Here is a 20,121-nt window from a genome sequence, read left to right as displayed (position 1 = left end):
GATACAAAAGCAGATATCTCTGATATGATCTGTTTTTGGTTAAAGGGGTACTCTGCCCCCAGACATCTTATCCCCTATCCAAAGGACAGGGGATAACATGTCAGATCACCGCGGTCCCGCTACTGGGGAGCCCTGGGATCACCGCTGCGGCACCGCGCTATCATTACTGCACAGAGCGAGTTAGCTCTGCACGTAATGACGGGCAATACAGGGGCCGGAGCATCGTTACGTCACAGCTCCGCCCCTCGTGACGTCACGGCACTCCCCCCTCAATACATGTCTATGAGAGGGGGCGTGGCGGTCGTCACGCCCCCTGCCACAGACTTGCATTAAGTGGACGGGCCGTGATGTCACAAGGGGCGGAGCCATGACGTCACGCTGCCGCAGCGGCGATCCCGGGGCTCCCCAGTAGCGGGACCGTGGCGATCTGACATCTTATCCCCTATCCTTTGGATAGGGGATAAGATGTCTGGGGGCGGAGTACCCCTTTAATGTTTGTAATTAGTTATTGAACACTATATAATACATCCCACCCAATATTATTACTTTGCAAAAAGCAAGGTTTATAAAATATGCAAGGCACATACAGTATATACTTCAGTATAAACTGAGTTTTTCAGCACAATTTTTCGTGCTTAAAACTCCTCCCTCGGCTTATACTCAAGTGAACAAAAAAAGTTTCTGGTTTTAGCTGTGAGGGGATGGTCCCGGCTGTCCATCCTCGCCTGTCAATCCCTTCTCAGTGGTTTTCAACCTGCTGGTCCGGGCCATCTATGCTGCAGTGTCCATCCAGTGGGGAGAGTTAGTCGTTCTAGGCTGCCCATCTTCACTGGGAGGCCCTCTTCTCCGCTCCGGGCCGGCCCCGAACTAGTGACGCTGCATTGACACCATTGTGCAGGGATGTTCGTGCGCAGAGACGTCACGGACGTCTGCTGCGCAAGGACGTCCCTGCGTGTCGTCGACAAGGCAACGTCACTAGTCTGTGGCTGGCCCGGAGCGGAGAAGAGGGCCTCCCAGTGAAGATGGACAGCCTGGAACGACTAACCCTCCCCACCGGTAGGTCCCTGCAGCATAGGTGGTCGAATATGGATGGCCTGAACCAGCTCACCCTTCCTTCCCACCGGGGGGGAGTAGAAAACAAAAGGGGGGTCTGGATGATGATGAAGGCAGCAGTGGTCTTCAACCTGCGGACCTCCAGATGTTTCAAAACTACAACTCCCAGCATGCCCAGACAGCCGATGGCTGTCCAGGCATGCCAGGAGTTGTAGTTTTGCAACATCTGGAGGTCCGCAGGTTGAAGACCACTGAGAAGGGATTGACAGACTGTGATGATGAAGGGGGGGATGATGACAAGGGGGATGATGACAAGGGGGATGATGACAAGGGGGATGATGACAAGGGGGATGATGACAAGGGGGATGATGATGGGGGTGATAATGACGGGGGTGTTAATGATGGGGGTCTGGACGATGACATGGGGAGGATGATGTTTTTTCCACCCTAGGCTTATAGTCGAGTCAATAACTTTTTTTTTTTTTTCCTGGGTTTTTGGAGTGAAATTAGGGGCCTCGGCTTAAATTCGGGACGGCTTATACTCGAGTATAAATAAATAAATAAATAAATAAATAAAATAAAATTAATAAAACAAGCAGATAAATGTGTTCAGATTATTTTTATTTGCATTAGTAATATATAGCAAACAGGAAGCAAAATAAAGCAACTAATGCTAAGCTCTTCAGATACCAAACTGATCAGGATTTAGGGGTCATTATTAGTTCACAATAAGTCCTATGATATATTCATAACATATAACCTAAGGTAAAATCTTAAAATAATAAGGATTCTTGGAGGTATTTATCAAAGAAATATATATAAATATCTCCTGGAATTATAATACACAATATTTTTTTATATTAAAGACTGGGCAATTATATTCCCATACACATATATCATGCACTAGACACAAATGAATAAATAATTGCAGGTGAATAAAATCATATAGGGAGCCCTGTTATAATAATTATTATTTCTTTAGCTATAGCTTTATATATAAACTCTGGACATGAAGACTTAACTTTTAAGTTTTTACTGAGACTTATTTCTCCTTGTGAGCTGAAATGAATAGGACGCCCTTATGGTCAACAAGGGGACTTATACCTGTTGCCTTCTTACTCACACAGATATCAATAATAAATCCTTCTCCAATTAGAGCTTTCCTGACAAAATCCTCATCATATGTGAGAGCATGGAACTTGTCTTTCCCAACTGTGAAATATGTTGTACCTAAACACCCAACTAACATGAGGTGTCCTCCAGGTTTCAGTAACTGTGAGAACTTCCTGATATATCTGATGTAGTCATCTTTATCTTTGCAGATAGGATCTAGGAGCCAAGCGCTGATGATACAATCTGCTGGTGGTAAGATCACCGGATCTATTATATTTTCTTTGTCAAGGTTACATTTTGCGACATGTTGAGCGGCTTCTCTCACTTTTCCTTCTTTGTCCTGTAACTCGATGCTGAAGTACATGGAAAAAATGATTGTCAAACACTCAATAGGGCAGAAAAATAAATAAATAAAAAATAAATAAATAGACATTGACTATTGGTGACCAAAATTATTGTATTAATCGTAACCCCTAGATAACACAGGGCACTTGTACTCTCTTGCCATAGTGGAATTAATGCCTCAGGACATTCCTGTATAACCTGAAGTGTTTAGTGTCTATATTGATAGGTGGTGACTGTGACAGCTACTATCAGTAGTTGGGCACTCAACACAAATGTAACGATTTAAAAGCCAGAGCCAGGCTATATCAACAGAATGTCGGTCAAACTGCACAATGTTATTCAATAGCACAGCATTCCTCAGTGAATACAATCTAACAATTGCAAATAATATGTGCAGAACTGTCAGAACTATCAAACTATAATGTTTATGATTGTGCATGGTGAACAGTGTAAAGTAAAAAAAAAAAAATACCAAACCCAAGAAATGAAGATTTTTTTTGTCATATTTCTGAGAAAAAATTAACAAAAAGTCTTGTAAAATTTTTTTATAGTACCAATAAAAAGTATAAATCATTTGCAAAAAAAAATACATCTCATTCAGCCCAATATATGTAAAATTAAAAAGTCAGAATACGGAAAAGTTAAGCATGGTAATTCTGTGAAAATTGTTTGAATCTTTTTAAAGTAGTACCTGTTACGCCGAGCGCTCCGGGTCCCCGCTCCTCCCCGGAGCGCTCGCTTCTCTCTCGCTACCGCAGCGCTCCGGGCAGCTCCACTGACCCGGTGCGCTGCGATACCGTCTCCAGCCGGGATGCGATTCGCGATGCGGGTAGCGCCCGCTCGCGATGCGCATCCCGGCTCCCGTACCTGACTCGCTCTCCGTCTGTCCTGTCCCGGCGCGCGCGGCCCCGCTCCCTAGGGCGCGCGCGCGCCGGGTCTCTGCGATTTAAAGGGCCACTGCGCCGCTGATTGGCGCAGTGGTTCCAATTAGTGTGTTCACCTGTGCACTCCCTATTTATACCTCACTTCCCCTTCACTCCCTCGCCGGATCTTGTTGCCATTGTGCCAGTGAAAGCGTTTCCTTGTGTGTTCCTAGCCTGTGTTCCAGACCTCCTGCCGTTGCTCCCGACTACGATCCTTGCTGCCTGCCCCGACCTTCTGCTACGTCCGACCTTGCTTCTGTCTACTCCCTTGTACCGCGCCTATCTTCAGCAGTCAGAGAGGTTGAGCCGTTGCTAGTGGATACGACCTGGTCACTACCGCCGCAGCAAGACCATCCCGCTTTGCGGCGGGCTCTGGTGAAAACCAGTAGTGACTTAGAACCGATCCACTAGCACGGTCCACGCCAATCCCTCTCTGGCACAGAGGATCCACTACCTGCCAGCCGGCATCGTGACAGTAGATCCGGCCATGGATCCCGCTGAAGTTCCTCTGCCAGTTGTTGCCGACCTCACCACGGTGGTCGCCCAGCAGTCACAACAGATAGCGCAACAAGGCCAACAGCTGTCTCAACTGACCGTGATGCTACAGCAGCTACTACCACAGCTTCAGCAATCATCTCCTCCGCCAGCTCCTGCACCTCCTCCGCAGCGAGTGGCCGGTTCTGGTCTACGACTATCCTTGCCGGATAAATTTGATGGGGACTCTAAATTCTGCCGTGGCTTTCTTTCCCAATGTTCCCTGCACTTGGAGATGATGTCGGACCAGTTCCCTACTGAAAGGTCTAAGGTGGCTTTCGTAGTCAGCCTTCTGTCTGGAAAAGCTCTGTCATGGGCCACACCGCTCTGGGACCGCAATGACCCCGTCACTGCCTCTATACACTCCTTCTTCTCAGAAATTCGAAGTGTCTTTGAGGAACCTGCCCGAGCCTCTTCTGCTGAGACTGCCCTGTTGAACCTGGTCCAGGGTAATTCTTCCGTTGGCGAGTACGCCGTACAATTCCGTACTCTTGCTTCAGAATTATCCTGGAATAATGAGGCCCTCTGCGCGACCTTTAAAAAAGGCCTATCCAGCAACATTAAAGATGTTCTGGCCGCACGAGAAATCCCTGCTAACCTACATGAACTCATCCATCTTGCCACTCGCATTGACATGCGTTTTTCCGAAAGGCGTCAGGAGCTCCGCCAGGATATGTTTTTTCTCCCCGGCTCCTCTCTCCTCTGGTCCCCTGCAATCCGTTTCTGTGCCTCCCGCCGTGGAGGCTATGCAGGTCGACCGGTCTCGCCTGACACCTCAAGAGAGGACACGACGCCGCATGGAGAATCTCTGTCTGTACTGTGCCAGTACCGAACACTTCCTGAAGGATTGTCCTATCCGTCCTCCCCGCCTGGAAAGACGTACGCTGACTCCGCACAAAGGTGAGACAGTCCTTGATGTCTACTCTGCTTCTCCACGTCTTACTGTGCCTGTGCGGATATCTGCCTCTGCCTTCTCCTTCTCTACTATGGCCTTCTTGGATTCCGGATCTGCAGGAAATTTTATTTTGGCCTCTCTCGTCAACAGGTTCAACATCCCAGTGACCAGTCTCGCCAGACCCCTCTACATCACTTGTGTAAACAATGAAAGATTGGATTGTACCATACGTTTCCGCACGGAGCCCCTTCTAATGTGCATCGGACCTCATCATGAGAAGATTGAATTTTTGGTCCTCCCCAATTGCACTTCCGAAATCCTCCTTGGACTACCCTGGCTTCAACTCCATTCCCCAACCCTGGATTGGTCCACTGGGGAGATCAAGAGTTGGGGGCCCTCTTGTTTCAAGGACTGCCTAAAACCGGTTCCCAGTACCCCTTGCCGTGACTCTGTGGTTCCCCCTGTAACCGGTCTCCCTAAGGCCTATATGGACTTTGCGGATGTTTTTTGCAAAAAACAAGCTGAGACTCTACCTCCTCACAGGCCTTATGATTGTCCTATTGACCTCCTCCCGGGCACTACTCCACCCCGGGGCAGAATCTATCCTCTGTCCGCCCCAGAGACTCTTGCTATGTCGGAGTACATCCAGGAAAATTTAAAAAAAGGCTTTATCCGTAAATCCTCCTCTCCTGCCGGAGCCGGATTTTTCTTTGTGTCCAAAAAAGATGGCTCTCTACGCCCTTGCATTGACTACCGCGGTCTTAATAAAATCACGATAAAGAACCGCTACCCTCTACCCCTCATCTCTGAACTCTTTGATCGCCTCCAAGGTGCCCACATCTTTACCAAACTGGACTTAAGAGGTGCTTATAATCTCATCCGCATCAGAGAGGGGGATGAATGGAAAACGGCATTTAACACTAGAGATGGACACTTTGAGTATCTGGTCATGCCCTTTGGCCTGTGCAACGCCCCTGCCGTCTTCCAAGACTTTGTTAATGAAATTTTTCGTGATCTCTTATACTCCTGTGTTGTTGTATATCTGGACGATATCCTGATTTTTTCTGCCAATCTAGAAGAACACCGCCAGCATGTCCGTATGGTTCTTCAGAGACTTCGTGACAATCAACTTTATGCCAAGATAGAGAAATGTCTGTTTGAATGCCAATCTCTTCCTTTCCTAGGATACTTGGTCTCTGGCCAGGGACTACAAATGGATCCAGACAAACTCTCTGCCGTCTTAGATTGGCCACGCCCCTCCGGACTCCGTGCTATCCAACGTTTTTTGGGGTTCGCCAATTATTACAGGCAATTTATTCCACATTTTTCTACCGTTGTGGCCCCTATCGTGGCTTTAACCAAAAAAAATGCCAATACCAAGTCTTGGCCTCCTCAAGCGGAAGACGCCTTTAAACGGCTCAAGTCTGCCTTTTCTTCGGCTCCCGTGCTCTCCAGACCTGACCCATCTAAACCCTTCCTATTGGAGGTTGATGCCTCCTCTGTAGGAGCTGGAGCGGTCCTTCTACAAAAAAATTCTTCCGGGCATGCTGTTACTTGTGGGTTTTTTTCTAGGACCTTCTCTCCGGCGGAGAGGAACTACTCCATCGGGGATCGAGAGCTTCTAGCCATTAAATTAGCACTTGAGGAATGGAGGCATCTGCTGGAGGGATCAAGATTTCCTGTTATTATTTACACCGATCACAAGAACCTCTCCTATCTCCAGTCTGCCCAACGGCTGAATCCTCGCCAGGCCAGGTGGTCTCTGTTCTTTGCCCGATTTAATTTTGAAATTCACTTTCGGCCTGCCGATAAGAACATTAGGGCCGATGCTCTCTCTCGTTCCTCGGATGCCTCGGAAGTTGAACTCTCTCCGCAACACATCATTCCTCCTTACTGCCTGATCTCCACTTCTCCAGCCTCCATCAGGCAAACTCCTCCAGGAAAGACCTTCGTCTCTCCACGCCAACGCCTCGGAATCCTCAAATGGGGTCACTCCTCCCATCTCGCAGGTCATACAGGCATCAAGAAATCTGTGCAACTCATCTCTCGCTTCTATTGGTGGCCGACTCTGGAGACGGATGTCGTGGACTTTGTGCGAGCCTGCACTGTCTGTGCTCGGGATAAGACTCCTCGCCAGAAGCCCGCTGGTTTTCTTCATCCTCTGCCTGTCCCCGAACAGCCTTGGTCTCTGATTGGTATGGATTTTATTACAGACCTACCCCCATCCCGTGGCAACACTGTTGTTTGGGTGGTCGTTGATCGATTCTCCAAGATGGCACATTTCATCCCTCTTCCTGGTCTTCCTTCAGCGCCTCAGTTGGCTAAACAATTTTTTGTACACATTTTTCGTCTTCACGGGTTGCCCACACAAATAGTCTCGGATAGAGGCGTCCAATTCGTGTCAAAATTCTGGAGGGCTCTCTGTAAACAACTCAAGATTAAATTAAACTTTTCTTCTGCATATCATCCTCAATCCAATGGACAAGTAGAAAGAATTAACCAGGTCTTGGGTGATTATTTACGACATTTTGTTTCCTCCCGCCAGGATGATTGGGCAGATCTTCTACCATGGGCCGAATTCTCGTATAACTTTAGAGTCTCTGAATCTTCCTCCAAATCCCCATTTTTCGTGGTGTACGGCCGTCACCCTCTTCCCCCCCTCCCTACTCCCTTGCCCTCTGGTTTGCCCGCGGTAGATGAAGTGACTCGTGATCTTTCCACCATATGGAAAGAGACCCAAGTTTCTCTTTTACAGGCTTCATCTCGCATGAAAAAGTTTGCCGATAAGAAAAGAAGAGCTCCCCCCATTTTTGCTCCCGGAGACAAGGTATGGCTCTCCGCTAAATATGTCCGCTTTCGTGTCCCCAGTTACAAACTGGGTCCACGCTATCTTGGTCCCTTCAAAGTCTTGTGCCAAATTAATCCTGTCTCTTACAAACTTCTTCTTCCTCCTTCTCTCCGTATTCCTAATGCCTTTCATGTCTCTCTTCTTAAACCACTCATCATCAACCGTTTCTCTCCCAAATTAGTTTCTCCCACTCCTGTCTCCGGTTCTTCTGACGTCTTCTCAGTGAAAGAGATACTGGCCTCCAAGACGGTCAGAGGAAAAAAGTTCTTTTTGGTGGATTGGGAGGGCTGTGGACCTGAAGAGAGATCCTGGGAACCTGAGGACAACATCCTAGACAAAAGTCTGCTCCTCAGGTTCTCAGGCTCTAAGAAGAGGGGGAGACCCAAGGGGGGGGGGTACTGTTACGCCGAGCGCTCCGGGTCCCCGCTCCTCCCCGGAGCGCTCGCTTCTCTCTCGCTACCGCAGCGCTCCGGGCAGCTCCACTGACCCGGTGCGCTGCGATACCGTCTCCAGCCGGGATGCGATTCGCGATGCGAGTAGCGCCCGCTCGCGATGCGCATCCCGGCTCCCGTACCTGACTCGCTCTCCGTCTGTCCTGTCCCGGCGCGCGCGGCCCCGCTCCCTAGGGCGCGCGCGCGCCGGGTCTCTGCGATTTAAAGGGCCACTGCGCCGCTGATTGGCGCAGTGGTTCCAATTAGTGTGTTCACCTGTGCACTCCCTATTTATACCTCACTTCCCCTTCACTCCCTCGCCGGATCTTGTTGCCATTGTGCCAGTGAAAGCGTTTCCTTGTGTGTTCCTAGCCTGTGTTCCAGACCTCCTGCCGTTGCCCCCGACTACGATCCTTGCTGCCTGCCCCGACCTTCTGCTACGTCCGACCTTGCTTCTGTCTACTCCCTTGTACCGCGCCTATCTTCAGCAGTCAGAGAGGTTGAGCCGTTGCTAGTGGATACGACCTGGTCACTACCGCCGCAGCAAGACCATCCCGCTTTGCGGCGGGCTCTGGTGAAAACCAGTAGTGACTTAGAACCGATCCACTAGCACGGTCCACGCCAATCCCTCTCTGGCACAGAGGATCCACTACCTGCCAGCCGGCATCGTGACAGTACCCTCTCACCCCACAAGTGAATTTTTTTTTGTTTCACTGTACATCTTATAGTAAAATGAAAGATGTCTATAACACTCACGTTTCTGAAGACAGGAACTCCGGTGTATGTGGATCCGCTGGAACTGTGTGGCAGATGACTCGGACCGTACCAGGGAGCGGAGTCTAAGGTGCCACTGGCCTTCACCAGAGCCTGCCGCAAAGCAGGATGGACTTGCAGCTGCAGGCGACACCCAGGTCGCTACCCCTGGCACGGCTCGACCACACAGGCAGCTGAGGAGATGCAAGGCACCGGAGGGATGAGACAACTCATAGTCAGGATAGCAGTAGGTCAGGGCAGGCGGTACAGTAGCGTAGTCGGGACATAGCAGGAGTTTAGTAGGCAGGCAGCAGAGGAGCAAGGTCAAGTCACCAGAGCAGGAGATCTGGCACACGGCAAGGCAATACAATGGAACACTTTCTCTAGGGCACAAGGCAACAAAGATCCGGCAGAGAACTGAGGAGGGTGGAGAAATTTATAAATAAGCCACAAGTGGTTACACTAATGAGCGTACTGGCCCTTTAAATCTTAAAGCTCTGGGGCGCGCACGCTCTAAGGCACGGGGACACACACGCCGGAACAGAGAGGCAGAGGCAGGAGAAACACCCGGAGAGTGACGGACTGGGGCTTGCATGCGGGTGCTTCCCACGATGTGAATCCCAGCCACGTCGGCAGCAGAAGGTAAGGGGGCCATGAGCTCACGGCCAGCCCCCCTTTGGTCTCCCCCTCCTTTTGCAAGAGAGAAAACTCCTGAGAAGGTCACGGTCCAGGATATTCTCCTCAGGTTCCCAAGATCTCTCCTCAGGACCGTAATCTTCCCAGTTGACCAAAAACATTTTTTTACCTCTCACAGTTTTTGCAGCAAGAATCTGTTTAACTTTGTAGACATCAGATGAGCTGGAGACAGGTGTTGGGACAAGATTCTTCTGAGAAAACCGGTTTACAACAAGAGACTTGAGAAGAGAGGCATGGAAGGAATTGAAAATATGTAACGTAGCAGGTAAACAGAGTTTGTAGGAGACAGGATTGATCTTTTGTGGAATCTGGAAGGAACCAAGGTAGCGGGGACCAGGCTTGTAACAGGGGATCTTGAAGTGGATGTATTTGGATGCAAGCCACACCATGTCACCAGGAGAGAAGGACGGACAAGGTCTTCTACCTTTATCCACTTGCACCTTCATGTGTGAAGAAGCATGGGACAACGACTGTCGGGTCTGTTGCCAGATGGTGGAGAAGTCACAGACCAGCTCATCAACAGCAGGCACACCAGAGGAGACTGGGAGAGGAAGAGGAGGACGGAGATGGAGTCCGTAGACAACAAAATAGGGAGACGACCTCGTGGACTCGGAATCCTTAAGATTATATGAGAATTCAGCCCAGGGGAAAAGGTTGACCCAATCATCTTGGCGAGCTGAAAAAAAAATGCCGAAGATAAGTCTCAGGGATTTGATTGACCCTCTCCATCTGACCGTTGGACTGAGTGTGGTAGGCCGAGGAGAAGTCCAGATTGATGTCCAGACGGTTACAAAGGGCTCGCCAGAACTTAGAGACAAACTGCACACCTCGATCCGAAACGATATGCTGTGGAAGACCATGTAAACGAAAGACATGCAACAAGAAGTACTTCACCAGCTGCGGAGCAGAAGGAAGACCTGGTAGAGGAATAAAATTAGCCATCTTGGAAAACTGATCTACCACGACCCAGATGACAGTGTTATTATGAGAAGGTGGCAAATCGGTGATGAAATCCATGGCGATATGGGACCAGGGAGTCTCTGGAATGGGTAAAGGCTGTAAGAGTCCTACAGGTCTTTGCCGAGGAGTTTTGTCACGGGCACAAGTTACACAGGACCGAACAAAATCAGAAACATCACGTTCAAGATGGGGCCATCAGTAGTGCCAGGAAATAAGAAGTAGGGTCTTGCGTATTCCAGGATGTCCTGCTGTCAAGGAAGAATGACCCCATTTCAGGACCTTGCATCTCAATCTGGTGGGCACAAAGGATTTTCCCAGATGAACTTGCTGAATCTCGGCAGGAGCGGCAGGAATCAAACGTTTAGGAGGATTAATATGCCTAGGCGTGGAGTCCAAACCAATGACGTCAGAGGGCCTGGAGAAAGCATCAGCCCTGATGTTCTTGTCTGCTGGACGGAAGTGAATGAAGAAGTTGAATCAGGAAAAGAACAATGACCATCTTGCTTGGTGGGGGTTCAAATGCTGAGCAGACTGAAGGTATAGAAGATTCTTATGATCGGAGTAGATGCTGACCGGATGAGAAGAACCTTCCAGTAAATGTCGCCATTCCTCCAAAGCTAGCTTAATAGTGAGAAGTTCACGATCTCCAATGGAGTAATTCCTCTCAGCAGGAGAGAAAGTTTTGGAGAAAAACCCACAAATTACACTCTTGCCCTTGGCGTTTTTCTGAGTGAGAGCGGCACCTGCTCCAATAGATGAGGCATCAACCTCCAAGGCAAAGGGCCTCTCTGGATCAGGTCTTGTAAGCACGGGAGCAGAGGCAAACGCAGACTTTAAATGGGAGAAGGCCTCTTCAGCCTCTCAAGGCCAAGATTTAGGATTAGATACCTTCTTAGTGAGAGCCACAATAGGAGCAACCAAGGATGAAAAATGTGGGATAAACTGACAATAATAGTTAGCGAATCCCAGAAAGTGTTGAATAGCACGTAGGCCCGAGGGACGAGGACAATCCAATACTGCAGACAACTTATCTGGATCCATCTGTAGGCCCTGATGAGAGACAATGTAGCCAAGAAACGGAAGACTAGATTTTTCGAACAGGCATTTCTCCAGTTTGGCGTAGAGATGATTCTTCCTTAGTCGCTGAAGAACCAGACGAACATGAGCTCCTGTAAGTTGGAAGAGAAGATCAGGATGTCATCTAGGTATACGACAACACAGGTGTAGAGAAGATCATGGAAGATATCATTGACAAACTCCTGGAAAACGGATGGAGCATTGCTGAGACCAAAAGGCATTACAAGATACTCAAAATGTCCGTCATGAGTATTGAAGGCCGTTTTCCATTCATCTCCCTTGCGGACACGAATGAGGTTATACGCACCGCGTAAGTCAAGCATGGAGAAGACCTTGGCACCACGTAGATGGTCAAAAAGTTCTGAGATAAGAGGTAGAGGGTAACGGTTCTTGACCGTGATTTTATTAAGTCCCCTGTAGTCAATGCATGGACGGAGTGAGCCATCCTTCTTCCCTACAAAGAAGAAACCTGCTCCAGCAGGAGAAGAGGACTTATGGATAAATCCCTTTTGGAGATTCTCCTGGATATACTCAGTCATGGCTTTGGTCTCAGGAACTTAAAGAGGGTATATCCTCCAACGAGGAGGAGTGGTACCAGGCAGAAGATCAATAGGGCAGTCGTAAGGACGATGTGGAAGCAGAGATTCAGCCTGGTTCTTGCAGAATACGTCAGAGAAATCTTGGTAACGTGGCGGCAGGCCAGGTAAAGGTGAAAGACGAGAAACAACTTTACGCAGAACATGTTGGAGGCAAAAATTTTGACAGGATTGTCCCCAGCAAATTATTTCTCCAGTTCTCCAATCCAGTTGCGGGGAAGGGCGTTGCAGCCAAGGAAGACCAAGAAGAATCTCAGAGGTACAGTGTGGCAGAACATAGAATTCAATATTTTCTTTATGCGAAACTCCCACTTGCATGATGAGAGATTCAGTATGGAAGTGAACTTTTCAATCCAAATTTTGTCCATTAACAGAGGAGATGAACAAGGGCTTGGCAAGCCGAGTAACAGGAAGATGATACTTGTGGACTAAAGCCGCATCAATAAAGTCACCTGCTGATCCAGAGTCCAAAAATGCTGTAGTGCTAAAGGAAGCTGAAGCGAAGACTTGTACAGGAATAGTTAAGCATGGAGAGGTAGTATTCACACCCAGGGACGCCTCTCCCACATACCCTAATTGTGGGCAAACTATACAGTCCTTGAGAAAGTGCTCCGGGCTAGCACAGTTCAAACACAAATTTTCATTGCGTCGTCGTGACTTCTCCTGTTGCATAAGACGAGAACGATCTCCTTGTATAACCTCTTTGGCAAGAGGCGCAAGAGACAGAAGAGGTGGATGTTGGAACACAGGTGTCAGGCGGGAAGATTCCCTCTCAAAGCACAATTCCTCCTGTCTTTCGTCAAAACGCACATCAATGCGTGTGGCCAAGTGGATAAGTTCAGTCAAAGAAGATGGAGGGTCTCGTGTGGCAAGGGCATCTTTAATCCTGCTTGACAGTCCTTTTTTAAATGTGGCACACAAGGCCTCTTCATTCCAGGCAAGTTCAGTGGTTAGAATAGGCACGTGTGGGTTCCTCAAAGACACAGCAAAATTCTGCCAAGAATGCTGACAAATTGGAGGATACTGGATCACCAAGGTCCCAAAGGGGTGTAGCCCAAGCCAGGACTTTTCCGGAAAGTAAACTAATGACAAAGGCTACCTTACTACGTTCAGTCGGAAACAGTTCAGACATAAGCTCCAAATGCATGGAGCCCTGTGTAACAAAGCCTCTGCATGACTTGGAATCCCCATCATACTTGGAAGGCAAAGGCAGGTGCAGCTGGGAGCCAGGAGACACTGCAGGAGCTGGAGGTGGGAGTGGGCCAGATTGTGGTACCTGCTGCTGTTGCAAGGCCAAAAGCTGTTGCATCATGGCTGAAAGTTGAGAAAATTGCTGCGCCTGTCGGGTCAACTGCTGTGACTGATGTATCAAAACAAGGAAAGATCCGCAACTTCAGGCAGGGGTTACTCAATGGGATCCATGGCCGGATCTTACTGTAACACTCATGTTTCTGAAAACAGGAACTCCGGTGTATGTGGATCCACTGGACCTGAGTGGCAGATGACTTGGACCATACCAGGGAGCGGAGTCTAAGGTGCCGCTGGTCTTCCCCAGAGCCTGCCGCAAAGCACGAGGGGCTTTCAGCTGCAGGCGACACCCAGGTCGCTACCCCTGGCACGGCTCGACCACACAGGCGGCTGAGGAGATGCGAGGCACAGGAGGGATGAGACAACTCATAGTCAGGACAGCAGTAGGTCAGGGCAGGTGGCACAGTAGCGTAGCCGGGATGTAGCAGAACTTCAGTAGGCAGGTGGCAGAGGAGCAAGGTCAAGTCACAAGAGCAGGAGATCTGGCACACGGCAAGGCAATACAATGGAATGCTTTCTCTAGGGCACATGTCAACAAAGATCTGGCAGAGAACTGAGGAGGGATTTATAAATAAGCCACAGGTGGTTACACTAATGAGCGTACTGGCCCGTTAAATCTTAAAGCTCTGGCGCGCGCACGCCCTAAGGGACGGGGACACGCCAGCCGGAGCAGAGAGGCGGAGGCAGAGGCAGGAGAAACACCCGGAGAGTGACGGACTGGGGCTCGCATGCGGGTGTGTCCCGCGATGCGAGTTCCAGCCCCATCGGCAGCAGAAGGTAAGGGGACCATGCGCTCACGGCCAGCGTGTGAGGCCGGAGCGCATAGCGTAACTCTTTTAACCCCTTAAGGACGGAGGGTTTTTCAGTTTTTGCATTTTCCTTTTTTCCTCATCACCTTCTAAAAATCATAACACTTTCAATTTTGCACCTAAAAATCCATTTGATGGCTTATTTTTTGAGCCACCAATTCTACTTTGTAATGACATCAGTCATTTTACCCAAAAATCTACAGCAAAACAGAAAAAAATCATTGTGCGACAAAATGGAAGATAAAACGCCATTTTGTACATTTGGGGGCTTCCGTTTCTTTTTTTTTGCAGTGTTATAGCCCCCATAGGGGACTATAACACTGCACACACTGATCTTTAGCACAGATCACTGCAAAGCCATAGCTTTGCATTGATCAGTGTTATCGGCGGTTGATTGCTCAAGCCTGGATTTCAGGCTTGGAGCAATCAATCGACTATCGGACGTGCAGGAGGCAGGTAAGCCACCCTCCTGCTGAGTCCTAGCTGATCGGGACATCGCGATTTTATCGTGATGGTCCCGATCAGCCTGACTGAGCAGTTGGGATGCTTTTTCTTTCACTTTTAGATGTGGCGATCAACTTTGATCACCGCTTCTTAAGAGTTAATGCCGGACATCAGCCCGATCGGCGATGTCTGGCATTAGCGTGGGTCCCGGTTGCTTATAGCAACCGGGACCCACCAGGTATGATGCACGCTCACCTCGTGAGCATGCATTATATCTGGGGACGCGCATATGGACGTTTATAAACGTCCATTTGCGCTAGGGGGTTAAAATATCTTCAAGGACTGGGGAGACTTCCTAACTTCATATCCTCACCATCCCTGCAGGCAGGAACATCTCCCTGGCATGATGAGGAAGAAGATTTTACCATACGGATAACGTGTTAAAGATATGAGAAAGGTTCTGATCTGTCGGGCATTGGAATGAGTCAAAGGAATCACACCATAGGAAGCTTCACCCTGCGGCTTGCAACAATCTCTGTCTTGCTTTAGAGGACGGCCCTATAAACTTATTTATAAATATAAAACTCAACATGTGTATGTTTGTACGTATTTAACGTCTAAATTACGTCTAAATTAAACTTTATAAATATGTTACTTATATGTAAGCTAAATAATTATAGAATAATTAAATTAACACTAACCCACCCTCTTTTGCGAGTGTGGAAGCTTTTTCTCTGAAGTTACATGCAAGTCTATGGGTCTTCTGGTACATCTCCTCATTGTGTTGCTCTCGGGCTGCAGAGATTGCCCAGGACTCTTAACCCCTTAAGGACAGACCCATTTTTTACCTCAATGACCAGTCTCTTTATTTAAAATTTGACATGTATCTGTTTAAATGGTGATAACTTTAGAATGCTTTTTCTGAGCGATTCTCTGAGCAGAGCGATTCTTGGATAGTTTTTTCGTGACATATTGTACTTTATATAAGTGGTGCATTTTTGTTGAGACATGCAGCATTTTTTGTGAAAAACCTCAAAACATTGTGAAAAACTGGAACATTTCTGGCATTTTTTAATTTTTTTTATGGTATACACTGTGTGGTAAAAGTGATGTTATATTTATTCTGTGGGTCAGTACGATTACGGCGATACCCATTTTTTTATATAGCTTTCTATGTTCTTTTTCCTTTTCTGAACAAAATTCTTTTTCTGCCATTCATTTTCCAACAGCCGTAACTTTTTTTATTTTTTATCCGATGCCATTGAGTAAGGGCTTATTTTTTGCAGCATGAGCTCTACTTTTTATTGGTATATTTTTTTGCTACGCGCTACCTTTTGATCTTTTTTCATTCCGCTATTTGTACCAAAATTGGCAAATTTTGCGCTTTTTTATGTTTTTTTTTTTACGGTGTTCCCCGTGCGGGATAATTTACATTATAGTTTTATAGTAGACGTCATTACAGATGTGACAATACCTATTATGTATATGATTTGTAGTTCTGCGGAATCTGTAGGCGCTATATAAATAAATAAATAAATAAAAATAAATTTGTGTTTGGGATGTGATTTTTTGTCATAATACAGGGCTTTTATTGGGAAAGGGGCATTTATTATTATTATTTTTTTTATACTTCATACTTTTATTGAAGAACTTTTTATTTTATTTTTTACACCTTTTACAGGTTATACTATGCTGCAATACATTTGTACTGCAGCACAGTATGACCTGATGAGCTGCACACACTACAGCCTGTGAGATCCAGCCTCTGGCTGGATCTCACAGGCTTCCGTAGCAGGCATACAGGAGTTCATGATCTGACCTCCTGCTGCCATAGCAACCAACGGTGACCCACGATCTTATCGCGGCACCACCGTTGGAGAACAGGGGGAGAGCGTTCCCCCTGTCAACACCATAGATGCCGTGATCAGGATTGATCACGGCATCTATGGGGTTAATGCTGCCGGGACTGACGCGATCGTGGCTCCGGCAGCTGTGGCGGGACTCCGGCTGTGATTGACAGCCAGGTCCCATCGCCAATCTTCTGCACTGCCCACAGCAGTGCCGGAGATCGCTAGGACGTTTCCAAGTCCAAATGCGTGAACATGTTGGATGATTGGACGTGTGCATAAATCCTATAGCGGGAATGGGTTAAACATACTGCTAACTGCCCAGCAGATAGGTGCAGAGAATATTTAGTGATATGAGATATGAGGACAGGATATGAGATTGGGACATGAAGACAAGATATAAGGGCATGATATGAAGTCAGAATATGAGGATATGAGGTCAAATTCAGTTCTTCTAGAAGGATCTAGCATTATAAAAGTAATGTACATAAAAAAATGTCATGCCTAAACATGTCCTAGATCGGCTTCCTATTTTTTCTACAGTAATGACAATGACAATGGGTTTCCCCTATAACTTGGACAAATATTTTACCTTTTTCCTTCTAAGTCTACATGAATCTTTGTGGCATGTCCCCATTCAAATGCTCCAGTACGTGTGTTCAGCCATCTTTTTAGCTCCAGGATACATCTGTCTCGGACCTTCAGTATTATGATGTGATTGAAAAACTCACTGGGTGCATAGAGATGGTGAATCAGGGAACCAACGCTGAGGTCAATCAGGACATCTCCTCTTATATGACCTGTAGAGAGGAATTCAGTATTTTAAAACAGGAAATATGATAAACTATTATATATGTTGTAGAAATAAACAATAGCTAAAAGCACAAATAACCCTGAAATGTTTTGTGTGTTAAATTTGGTGGCATTAATCTAATACCTTTTATTATCACATTAAAAGGATTATTTGAGCAGAGCCAACTTGTTAAGAATACTACTTTCAGGTAAATAGTACTTTATAAAAGCCTACAGTCCCCGGTTATTAGTGGTGTACCCCAAGGTTCAGTACTGGGACCGCTGTTGTTTAATTTATTTATTAATGATATAGAGGATGGTATTAACAGCTCTGTTTCTATCTTTGCAGATGACACTAAGCTTTGTAGCACGGTACAGTCTATAGAGGATGTGCATAAGTTACAGGATGACTTGGATAGACTAAGTGTCTGGGCATCCACTTGGCAAATGAGGTTCAATGTGGATAAATGTCAAGTTATGCATCTGGGTACTAATAACCTGCATGCGTCGTATGTCTTAGGGGGGATTAAACTGTCAGAGTCACTGGTAGAGAAGGATCTTGGTGTACTTGTAGATCACAGACTACAGAATAGCACAATGTCAGGCTGCTGCTTCCAAAGCCGGCAGGATATTGTCATGTATCAAAAGAGGCATGGACTCAAGGGATAGGGACATAATACTCCCCCTTTATAAAGCATTGGTACGGCCTCACCTGGAATATGCTGTTCAGTTTTGGGCACCTGTCAATAAAAGGGACACTGCGGAGTTGGAAAGGCTGCAGAGACGCGCGACTAAACTAATATGGGGCATGGATCATCTGAGCTATGAGGAGCGATTAAAGGAGTTACAATTGTTTAGTCTTGAGAAGAGACGTTTAAGGGGGGATATGATAAACGTATATAAGTATATTAATGGCCCATACAAAAAATATGGAGAAAAACTGTTCCAGGTTAAACCCCCCCAAAGGACAAGGGTCACTCCCTCCGTCTGGAGAAGAAAAAGTTTAGTCTCAAGGGGCGACACGCCTTCTTTACCGTGAGGACTGTGAATTTATGGAACGGTCTACCTCAGGAACTGGTCACAGCAGGAACAATTAACAGCTTTAAAACAGGATTAGATACATTCCTGGAACAAAATAACATTAATGCTTATGAAGAAATATAAAATCCCATCCCTTCCCCAATATCGCGCCACACCCCTACCCCTTAATTCCCTGGTTGAACTTGATGGACATATGTCTTTTTTCGACCGTACTATGTAACTATGTATATTGCAGAATAGGCTTGTCCTGACATGTATTGGGTGGTGTGTGTGGGGCTCTCACCTTAATTATAGGTCAATTCTAACACTATACAAAGCATTCATGTCATAAATCATTGTAAATACAAAGAATTGGAAAAGGTAAATAACATTGACTATCTAGAGCCCGAAGCAGACTGAACACATTGGAAAAAAACAAATGCACAAACTTGGGGAAATGTATTAAACTCTGTGGCAAATTGAGAGTGTATACCAAAGTAAATAGATGCTTTGATGCCCAAGCTTAGACCACCACAGACACTTCATAGTGGGGCAGGGACTCCACTTATTTTAACAAAAATCCTTTCTCCTGTATACTGGAAATATTAATAGCTGCAATTAATTACCATATAGCTGTCCTTTATGGTCACCGGACAGCTCAGCCAAAGCTCCATTTGGACTACTGGTTATGTAATTATTAACCATATCAATGGAGCTGTGGCTGAGCCCTTACTTGGTTGGAGAGGGCAGCTATATTTTATGCTATCATAACCATTAGTGCTTCTATAATTTATCTCTCCCCAAACTGTTTAACTGAGCAGTAAGGCATTTAAAGCATGCCTCAATGCTCAGTAGATAGTTTTAATGTTACACTAGCATAGCACCAAGGAAACAATTAAGAGAGCAGGGGCTCCTGTAGTTTTGACAGAAGTCCTGCTTCCTCTACAGTAAGCAGTGATACACTAAGTACTGTTGCTTCCTGTCTGTCTTATGGAGCTAGGTAGCGATGCTTTGCATCTCCACTTAAAGGAACCCGTCATTAAGTTTTACCATATATAACGAGTGGCAACACATAATAGAGGTTAATATCATGTGTCCTACCATGTTTGGATGTCTGCTGGCACATCTGCAAATGTGGCAAAAACAACTTTAATAACTGTCACATGCAGTATGTAAATGAGGCTTAAGTAGTCACCAGGCATGCTCAAGTAGTCACCAGGCATGCGGCCTGCTGAAGAAGTCACGGCTCCCCACACTGTACTCACGCTCATTCAGGCTCTAATCACTCCTATTTAGACATGATTGACAGCCTACCTCTAAGAAATGACATCAGACCCTGACTGAGCTGCTCAATTATACCTAGATAGGTATTATTTGAGCCTGAATAGGCGTGATTACTGCTCTGGTAGCCATGACTACTTTAGCAGCCGCACGCCCAACTGAGCCTCATTTACATACAGCATGTGACCTTTTATAAAAGTTGTTCACTTCACATTTATAGATGTACCAGCGGACATCCAGACATGGCAGAACACATGATATTAACCTCTATTATGTGTTGCCACTGATTATATAGGGTAAAACTGGTGATTGGTTCCCTTTTACTCCTTATACTCCTTGTGCTACCTGGCCCATTGAGTGTAGGGCTGAATCCAAACTGGCCATCAAAATACAACT

The 20,121-nt window shown here is 46.8% G+C and overlaps 1 protein-coding gene across 1 annotated transcript; it reads right to left on the bottom strand.

Moving 5' to 3' along the window:
- Window positions 1-1,666: 1,666 nt before the first annotated feature.
- Window positions 1,667-19,672, bottom strand: LOC130294320 (nicotinamide N-methyltransferase-like). The gene is made up of 3 exons (XM_056543940.1): window positions 19,546-19,672; window positions 17,225-17,432; window positions 1,667-2,519 (listed from the first exon to the last, which is right to left on the bottom strand). The coding sequence occupies exons 1-3, from the start codon at window positions 19,568-19,570 to the stop codon at window positions 2,096-2,098; spliced, it is 657 nt and encodes a 218-aa protein (XP_056399915.1). The 5' UTR covers window positions 19,571-19,672; the 3' UTR covers window positions 1,667-2,095.
- Window positions 19,673-20,121: the final 449 nt, after the last annotated feature.

The sequence above is a fragment of the Hyla sarda genome, chromosome 10 (assembly GCF_029499605.1).
Source record: "Hyla sarda isolate aHylSar1 chromosome 10, aHylSar1.hap1, whole genome shotgun sequence".
In the NCBI taxonomy this organism is placed as follows: Eukaryota; Metazoa; Chordata; class Amphibia; order Anura; family Hylidae; genus Hyla; species Hyla sarda.
This window is presented reverse-complemented; position numbering and strand designations above follow the sequence as displayed.

Bases quoted from the DNA above. Each gene is read 5' to 3' on its own strand.
- LOC130294320 (XM_056543940.1), bottom strand. From the start codon at position 19,570: ATGTGCCAGCAGACATCCAAACATG. The intron at 17,433-19,545 runs GTAGGACACATG...TCCTCTCTACAG, and splicing joins CCAGCAGACATCCAAACATG to GTCATATAAGAGGAGATGTC. The intron at 2,520-17,224 runs GTAAAATATTTG...CATGTACTTCAG, and splicing joins GTAGACTTAGAAGGAAAAAG to CATCGAGTTACAGGACAAAG.